The sequence below is a fragment of the Mesocricetus auratus genome, unplaced genomic scaffold (assembly GCF_017639785.1).
Source record: "Mesocricetus auratus isolate SY011 unplaced genomic scaffold, BCM_Maur_2.0 Super-Scaffold_4256, whole genome shotgun sequence".
Lineage (NCBI taxonomy): Eukaryota > Metazoa > Chordata > Mammalia > Rodentia > Cricetidae > Mesocricetus > Mesocricetus auratus.
The window spans coordinates 94462069-94471948 of NW_024429182.1; the positions used below are offsets into that span (position 1 = coordinate 94462069).

Sequence of the window (9880 nt, forward strand, 5' to 3'; positions counted from 1 at the left end):
ACTAGTGCCTGTGTACTGTGTTTTGAGCAAGGTTGATCTGGAAAACAACAACAACATGGTGATCAAGGGGCTGCTGTCCCCAGATGGGCAGTGGCAGATGATTAGGTGCTGTATCTGGTGTGTGCGGTATTCCCTATTCAGAGTGGGAAGCTGCAGCCACACTCCCTGTCCTGTGAGGTACCATGCATTTCTTGAAATTCCCTGGCCACAGGGGCAGGTTTCTTAATACCTTTGCTCTGTGGGGTGAGTCTCTTTAGAACATATCATGTAGGGAGTTGTGTGTAGAAACTTTTCCAGTAAAATCCAGCATGCTTTTGGTGCACCCATGGAAAGCAGGTCACCAAACTTGAGGAGGACTAGTTTATTCACAACAGACTGGATGCAAGAACACCTGTTGGTCTCCAATGCAATTAACCTACTGTCTTCTGTACTGCAACTTCAAAATTCTTAAATGAATGTTCCACCTCAGAGATTTAAAATTGACCATTTGACTCATGTAGTTGACTATCCTTTCCAGTTACAGGAAATGGATTCTCATGGGGGAGCATTGCTTCTGTCTTCAGAACAAAATAGGAGGAATAGTTTACACTGCAGGAAAATTGATGGTAGGCACCAGCTGCTGGAATCATGGTTATAAAACAGGCCCAGTTGTTGTAGTGGGAAAGATTTTGTAATTTCCCATCATGTTTTAATTCATTCCATTCGAATAAACACAGACAAGATTGTGAGGCATTACAGTAGGGAAGGTGACCTTGAACCAATGAACATTTAATTTGCACATAGGTAACTATCCCGTGCAGATATAATTTATCCTGCTTGACACAGTTATGTCAACTCAGAGGTTTAGGATGTAGGTCATTAACTGTAACTATTTGTCTGATTACAGAGCACAGTAGACAACATATGCATATAGGCAACATCAATCTAACTTATTAATGATTGTAGCAATATTTTGTTTGTGATATAACAAGTAAGGCCTGTCTGAAGTTCCGAGTGCAGATCTAACTCAATAGTTAGCTACACACCTGGCTAAGTGCTAAGCCACTGGTTAAAAATACACACTAAGTCACTATCTAACCACACACACTAAGTAACTGGTTAGCCATAGATACTGAAGATCAAGTACTCAAATTCATCCTTGAACAAGTAGAGGTGTGGCATGGCTTTAATACCTGCACTTAGGAGACAGAGGCAAATGAATCTCTTTGGTTTCACTGTGAATCCAAGGCCATTCTGGATTAGTGAGAGAGAGACAGAGACAGAGACAGCGACAGCGAGACAGAGACAGACAGACAGAGAGACATAGATAGAGTCAATGACAAAGAGACAGAGAGAGACATAAATTGAAAGAGAGAGGGAGAAAGACAAACACCTGGAACAAAGTTTATCCCTGAACTTGTGTTTATATGCCTTTAATACAGGCAATAGGGAGTTGGAGACAGGAGCGATATTGCTGAACTGTGAGATACAAGGTGGGAGGTGACAGAAGGACATGCATTGAGAGGACTCAGTCTAAGGTTTCATAGAGACAGCAATCAGTCTGAGGATCAGTATGAGGAAAGGATCGGCCCTTTGGTCTGAACATTGGTAGAGGTAAGTACTCTAGTGGTTGACCAGTAGAGTGAAACATTTGTAAAAAAAGTAGAGATTAGGGAGATAAAGCCAAGAACAAAAGCAGGAAAATCAGCTTTAACCAAAAGATCAAAGGAAACTTTGCCAAACACAGTTAACTATGTTTCTATGTGTACAGAGATTAAATAAAATCTCCCTGTAGTATCCAGGATGTAGTTCTGCAACTATTAGCATCTATGTACAACAGGCCACCAGCAAGTAACAAGACAATACCATAGAAACCACAGAATGTTCTTCCTCAGCACTGACCAATGAAAATAATTGGTACACAGGTATTTCATGCCAAAATATAACTTTTAGAAATTCTCCTAATTGTTCACAAATGTCAACCAATACCAGAAACTAACCCATACATACTGATGTAATCCTGTAACTTTTGTTTCTAAAACCTAGCTGTAGACAGGGACCTTCCCTCCCTCTGGAGGCTGCTGCATCAGCTTGATAGACAGGGTCCCTTTCATTGTTGGATGAACAATCAATACAATTATAGCTTTGCTTTTGCATTTTAATAGGTCTGTCTTCCTGGGGGTCTCTGGGAACTTTGAAACTTGTGCACAACAATTACAAAATTTAATCCTTTACTGGCATTAGAGCCTACTTCTTTGGAATTGTTGTATATAAGGAGAGAAGCTAACATGTCCAGCCGCAAGGATTGGACAATTACAGAATTCTTAACTTGATTTAGCCAAAAGGCTGAGAGACAATCTGCTGGATTCTTCAAGTTGCCATTGGTAGGAAGGCATTGTTGTGCTACCTGGACCTCATCTCATGAGACATTGTAATAAATATAATTATTAGCTACATGGAGATAAGCACTCCACCATACCATTCCTGTAGAGAACCTTAAATAATGCAGCTGCAATTTTTCACCTGTCCCTGGAGGAGGATGTGATGTCTACCAATGGAGCTCATTAACACATTATTCCTAGCTCATTTTCCTGTAAGTATTAAAGTTACCATGAACACTACTCTTTCTATTATTATTCATTTCCTAAAGTTTGCTCTGAATTTCAGGAATTAACAGAAAGTAATGGAGCAATCTTCCAGCCTTCTGAAGGGGGATGGCCTATTTTTTTTAGGTGTAGTTCTTTTCTATCTTGGTTGTCTAATGTTCCCATGATAGCCAGGAAGACAGTATCTTCAGTTCTTTTAACCTCAGCTTGAAAACACAGAACAAACATCTCCCTTTGTGTTCTTAAATCTCATTTAAGTTAGAAACAAGGTTGTTTCACGTTTCAAGCTTCCACTCCAACCATCCCTCCCTGCCCTGTACACCAAGTCCCCCAGTCTCCTGCCCAGTGTCCACACCGATACCCAGGGAGGATGAGACCCTCTATTGTGGACCTCCACCGACTGTCATGTCATCTGGGTCAGGGCCTAGGCCCTCCCCCAAGAGTACCAGCTAAGAAAGCATCCCATAATATGGTATTGGCTTTCAAGTCTATTTGTAAGCCAGAGATGAGTACTATGCAAGTACCAATAGATTACCTAGGCCTTCTCAGTGACTCCCACATTCAAAGGGTCTGGGTCATTTCCATGCTTTACACAGCCATCAATCTGGGGTACAAGAGATTCCTGTTGTTCAGCTCAAATGTTTCTATGGGATAAACCAGCCCAGTCTTATCTCCTATGCCCATCAGTTCTCTCTTTCTGACACTACATCCCAGGAATTCAGTTCAGTGTGTGTCTGTCGGTATCTGCCTCTGTTTTCATCAATCGCTTGATGAAGGTTCTCTTTCCCAGACTCTCTGGAAGTGGGATTGTATGCTGGCACTCCCCTGATTTATGTCTAAAATCCATAAATTAGTGATCACACACCATGTTTGTCTTTTTTGTGACTGTATAAATGCATTCAGCATGGTTTCTTCTAGTCCAATCCATTTGCCTGAAAATTTCAAGATTCCATTTTTTTCCACTGAGTAGTACTCCATCATGTAAATGTACCACATTTTCTCTATCCACTCTTCAGTTGAGGGGCATCTAGTTTGTTTCCAGGTTCTGGCTATTACAAATAATACTGCCATGAATATAGTGCAACAGACATCCTTGCTGTGTGAATGGGCATCTTTTGTGTATATGCCTAAGAGTGGAATGGCTGGGTCTTGTGGTAGACTGATTCCCATTTTCCTGAGGAAACTCAATATTGATTTCCAATGTGGATTTACAAGTCAGCACTACCACCAGAAGTGGAGGAAATTTCCCCTTTCTACATATCCTCTCCAGCATAAAATGTCATTGGAGTTTTTATTTTAGCCATTCTGACAGGAGTGAGAGGGTGTCTCAGAATTGTTTTGATTTGCATTTCTCAGATTTCTAGGGATGTTGAGCACTTTATGCAGTGTATCTCAGACATTTAGAAGACATGGAATCGGGGCTGCTAGGCTCCAGCACAGATGGAAAGATCTCTGCAGTTCCCAGGCGATAGCCATGCACTGGATCTGCTGGTTTCCTGGTCCTGTTGGTGGAAGAGAAGACATGGAAACTGCACTACTCTGAACTGGCCAAGATGAGAAGTTCTGTGCCATTCCCAGATGATCCACAGCACTGGAATTCAGGACCATATGCAGAGCCTGTTTTACCTGCTCCTGACTGACAAAATGGTTCCCTGTTCTCAGGGATCTGCTGGTTTACTGGTATCGTTGGTGGAAGAGAAGACCTGGAATCTGGGCTGATCTGGTCCCTCCTAGATTAAAAGTTTTGTGCAATTCCCAGGTAATCTTCTGGCACTGGAATGCAAGCCCAAATGCCGGGCATGTTTTACATGGTTCTGCTTGATGAGTTGGTCCCCTGATCTCTTGGATCTGCTGGTTTTCTGGTCATGTTGATGGAAGAGAAGACCTGGAATCTTGGGTGCCCTCTTCATGCCAGGATGGGAAACTGTGCAGTTCCCAGGCAATCTCCAGTTCCTTGGTCTAGTGGATTCCAGGTCTCGTTGTTGGAAGAGAAGTCCTGAAATATGGGCTTCTTGGCTCATGCTGGGATGGGAAGCTCTGTGTATTTCACAGGCTGTACCCAGTCACTGTGTCTGCTAGTTTCCTGGACTCATTGGTGGAAGAGAAAAACTGGAATCATGGCTGCTCGCTTCCTACCATGATTGGAATATCTGTGCACTTCCTAGGCGATCTCCATTCACTGGATCTCCTGGTTTCTTGGTCATTTTTCTGGAAAAGAAGAACTGGTATCTGTGTTGCTCTGCTCCCGCCAGGATGGGAAGCTCTGTGAAGTTCCCAAGCTATTTCTAGGCACTGGACTGCTAGGTTCCTGGTCCCCTTGGTGGAAGACAAGACATGGAATCTGGGCTTCTTGCTTCCTTCCAGGAAGGGAAGCCCTTAGCAGTTCCCAGGTAATCCCCAGGCACAGGAACTGCTGGTTTCCTGGTCTGGTTGGTGGAAGGAAAGACATGGAATCTGGGCTGCTCTACTCCCGCAGTGATGGGAAGCTCTGTGTAGTTCCCAGGTAATCCCCAGGCACTGGAATGCCGTGCCAGTTTTACATGGGCCTGCCACACCAGCTGGTCCTCTGGTCTACTAGGTCTGATGTATTCCTGGTGCAGCTGGTGGAAGAGAAGATCTGGAATCTGGTCTAGTTGGTTCCAGATGGAAATCACTATGCAGACAATGGATCTGATGGTTTCCTGGTCTCCGTGTTGGAAGAGAAGAAATGGAATCTATGCTACTCAGCTCCTTCCCAGATGCGAAGGTCTGTGGAGTTCCCAGGGGATCACAGGCACTGGATCTGTTGGTTTCTGGTTCTCGTTGGTGAAAGATAAGTCCTGGAATCTGGGCTTCCCAAGATGGGAACGTCCATGCAGTTCCCAGGCTATCACCACACACTGGATCTGCTGGTTTTCTGGTCTCATTGGTGGAAGAGAATACCTGGAATCTGGGCTGCTTGGTGCCTGCCAGAATGAGAAGCTCTGTGCAGTTCCCAGGCTATCCCCAGGGAGTGGAATGCAGTCTCAGATGCAGGGCCTATTTCACTTGGTCCCCCAGGACCAGATGGTCCTCTGGTCTCCTGGGTCTGCTGGTTTCCTGGACTAGTAGGTGGAAGAGGAGATCTGGAATCTGGGTTGCCCAGTTCCTGCCTGGGTGTTAAGCTCTGTGCAGTTCCCACGGGATCACAGGCATTGGATTTGCTGGTTTCCTGGACTCGTTGTTGGAAGAGAATACTTGGAATCTGTTCTGCTATCTTCCTGCCAGGAGGGAAGTCCTGTGCCGTGCCCAGGCAATCCACAGACATTTGATCTGCTAGTTTCCTGGTCTTGTTGTTGGAATAGAAGTCCTGGAATCTGGCCTGCTCGGCCCCTGCCTGGAGGAAAGCCCTATGCATTTCCCAGGCAATACCCAGGGACTGGTTCTGCTGGTTTCCTGTCCAGTAGGTGGAAGAAAAGACGTGTAATCTTGGATGCTCTCTTCATGCTGGGATGGGAAGCTCTGCAGTTTCCAGGCGATCTCTAATTACTGGATCTACTGGATTCCTGGTCTCATTGTTTGAAGAGAAAACCTGAAATATGGGCTTTTGGCTCATGCTTAGATGGGAAGCTCTGTGCATTTCACAGGCGATATACAGGCACTGTGTCTGTTAGACTCATTGGAGGAAAAGTAAAACTGGAATCTTGGCTGCTTGCTTCCTGCTGTATTTGGAATCTCTGTGCACTTCCTAGGTGATCTCCATTCCCTGGATATGCTGGTTTCCTTGTCTCCTTGTTGGAAGAGAAGAACTGGAATCTGGGCTGCTCAGCTCCTGCCATAATGAGAAAATCTGTGCAGTTCTCAGGATATCACTAGGCACTGGATCTCCTGGGTTACTGGTCCCCTTGGTGGACCAGGATTGGAATCTGGGCTTCATGCTTCCTGCCAGGAAGGGAAGCACTGTGCAGTTCCCAAGAATCCCCAGGCACTGGAACTGCTTTTTTCCTTGTCTTGTTGGTGAAAGCAACCCTGGAATCTGGGCTGCTCAGCTCCCACAGTGATGGGAAGCTCTGTGCATTTCCCAGGCATTCCCAGGCACTGGATCTGCTGTTTTCCTTGTCTTGTTGGTGGAACAGAAGACCTGGAATCTGGGCTGCTCGTATCCTACTGTGATTGGCAACTCAGTGAAGTTCCCAGGCTATCTACAGGCACTGAAATGGAGGCAAGGATGCAGGGCCTGTTTTATCTTGTCCTCCCTGACAAGCTGTTCCTCTGCTTTTGATTTGCTCATTTACTGTTATCGATGGTGGAATAGAAGACATGGAATCTGGGCTGCTTGGTTCCCACCCCGATTAAAAGTTCTGTGCAGTTCCCAGGTGACCTTCCAGCGCTGGAATGCAGGCCTAGATGTAGGGCCTGTTTTACAGGGTTTTGCTTGAGGAGCTGGTCCCCTGATCTCATGGATCTGCTGGTTTTCTAGTTACGTTGGTGGAAGAGAAGACCTGGAATATTGGCTGCTTGCTTCATGCCAAGATGTGAAGCTCTATGCAGTTCCCAGGTGATCTCCAGGTACTGGATCTACTGGATTCCTGGTCTACTTGGTGGAAGAGAAGACCGGAAATATGGACTACTTGGCTCATGCTGTGATGTGAAGCTTTGTGCATTTCATAGGCGATACCCAGAAACTGTGTCTGCTAGTTTCCTCTACTCGTTGGTGGAAGTGAAATACTGGAATCTTCGCTGCTCGCTTCCTGTCATGATTGCAATATCTGTGCACTTCCCAAGTGATCTCAATTAACTGGATCTTCAGGTTTTCTGGTCTCATTGATGGAAGAGAAGAACTGGTGTCTGGGTTGCTCTGCTCCTGTCAGGAAGGGAAATACTGTTCTGTTCCTACCTGATCCCAGCCACTGGAATGCAGGGCCTGATGCAGGGCCTGTTTGACCTGGTCCTGCCTGAGGTTGTGGTCCACTGATCTCCTGGATCAGCTGGTTTCCTGGTCTGATTGGTAGAAGAGAAGACCTGGATTCTGGGCTGCTCAGCTCCTGCCAGGATGAGAAGCTCTGTGCAATTCCCAGGCTATCCCTAGGCCCTGGAATGCAGGCCCGGATACAGAGCCTGTTTCACCTAGTATCCCAGGACCAGGTCCTCTGGTCTCCTGTGTCTGCTCATTTCCTGGACTAGTTGGTGGAAAAGAACATCTGGAATCTGGGCTGCTCAGTTCCTGCCAGTATGGGAAGCTCTGTGCAGTTTCCAGGGGATCACTGGCACTGGATCTGCTGGTGTACTGGTCCCTTTGGTCGAAGAGAAGACCTGGAATCTGGGCTGCTTGCTTCCTGCCAGGAAGGAAGGCCCTGTGCAGTTCCCAGGCAATGCATAAACACTGGATCTGTTGGTTTCCTGGTCTCGTTGGTGGAAGTGAAGACCTGGAATCAGGGATGCTTGGCTCCTGCCCTGATGGAAAGCTCTGTGCAATTCCCAGGCTATTCCCAGGCATTTGAATGCAGGCCTGGATGCAGTGCCTGTTTTACCTGGTCCTACTGCACCAGCTGGTCCCCTGGTCTCCTGAGTCTACTGTTTTCCTGGTATCGTTGGTGGAAGAGAAGACTCTGAATCTGGCCTAGGCTGTTCCTACAGGGATGGGAAGCTCTGTGCAGTTCCCAGGCGTTCACAAGCTCTAGATCCTTGGTGGAAGAGAAGAGCTGGATTCTGGAATGCTCCTTCTTGCCTGTAGGAGAAGCTCTGTGAATTTCCCAGGCAATACCAAGGCAATGGATCTTCTGGTTTCCTGGTCCCATTGGTGGAAGACAAGACCTGGATTCTGGGTTGGTAGCCTCCTGCCAGGATTAGAAGCTCTGTTCAGTTCCCAGGCTATCACTAGGCACTGGGTATGCTGGTTTTCTTGACTTGTTTTTGGACGAAAATACATGGAAAACACTGTGTAGTTGCCAGGCGATTCCCAGGCACTGGGTCTGTTGGTTTCCTAGTCCTGTTAGTTGAAGAGGAGAACTGGGATCTTTTCTGCTCATATCCTGCCAGGATGAGAAGATCTGTGCCATTCCTAGGTGAACACCAGGCAATGGAATTCAGGAACAGATGCAAGGCCTGTTTTACCTGGTTCTGCTGGACTAGCTGCTCCCCTGGTCTGCTGGATCTGCTGGTTTTCTAGTCTGTTTGGTGAAAGAGGAATCCTGGAATCTGGCCTGCTTGGCTCCTGCTGGGACGGGTAGTTCTGTGCTGTTCCCAAAAGATATGCAGAGACTGGATTTGCTGGATTCCTGGTATCAATGGTGGAAGAGAAGTTGTGGAATCTGTGCTGCTGGGATGGAAAGATCTGTGCAGTTCTGAGGAACTGGAATGCAGGCCTGGATGCAGGGCCTGTTTAACCAGGTATTGTCTTACCAGCTGTTTTTCTGGTCTCGTGGATTTGCTGGTTTCCTGGTAACCTTGTTGTAAGAGAAAATCTGCAATCTGGGCTACTAGTCTCTTGACGAAATGTGAAGCACTGGCCATTCCAAGGTGATCCCCAGGCACTGCTATGCAGGCCCAGATGCAGGGCCTGTTTTACCTGGTCTGCCTGGACCAGGTGGTCCCTTGATCTGGATCTGGTGATTTCCAGGTGTCATTGGTAGTAGAGATGACCTGGAACCTGGTCACCTTGGCTCCCTCCTGAATGGGGAGCACTGAGCATTTCCCAGAAGATCCCCAGGCACTGGAATGCAGGCCAGGATGCAGGGCCTGTTTTACCTAGTCCTGCAGGATCAGCTGGATCGCTGTTCTCCTGGATCTGCTGGTCCTGGTCTCTTTGGTGGAAGAGAAGACCTGGAATCTGGGCTGCTCTGATCCCACCTGGATCAACCTCTTTGCAGTTCCCAAGCTATCCCAAGGAACTGCAATAGTGGCCTGGATACAGGAACCTGTTTTAACTTATCACACTGGTCCTTCTGGTCCCCTGTTATGGATCTGTTTCATGGTCTCGTTGGTGGAAGAGAATACCTGGAATCTGGGCTTCTCATCTCCCATTGGGATGGGAAGCTCTGTGCAGTTCTCTGGCGATAGTAGGGCACTGGATCTGCTAGTTTCTTCATCTCGTTGATGGAATACCTGACCTGCAATCAGGGCTACTCTGTTCCCGCAGTGATGGGAAGTTCTTGCAGTTCCCACGAGATCCCCAGACACTTGAATGCAGGCCAGGATGCAGGACCTGTTTTATCTGGCCCTATTGAGGCTATATAAGGAAAACAATATATTTATTTATCAGAGAGAAAGAGAGTCGCACAGAACAGGAGTCAGAAGCGTGGCTGGCTTCCAGGAGAAAAAAAGGGAAGCCCCTTTTC

At 46.8% G+C, this 9880-nt stretch overlaps 1 protein-coding gene across 1 annotated transcript in view; it reads right to left on the reverse strand.

Moving 5' to 3' along the window:
- The window catches only part of LOC121134019 (olfactory receptor 52H1-like), a 56439-nt gene extending 46808 nt beyond the window's left edge, over positions 1 to 9631 (reverse strand). The window contains 3 exon segments of the mRNA XM_040731584.1: positions 5508 to 5999; positions 8658 to 8821; positions 9540 to 9631. Coding sequence (XP_040587518.1) covers positions 5508 to 5999; positions 8658 to 8821; positions 9540 to 9631 — 748 coding nt within the window.
- Between the last annotated feature and the right edge of the window lie 249 nt (positions 9632 to 9880).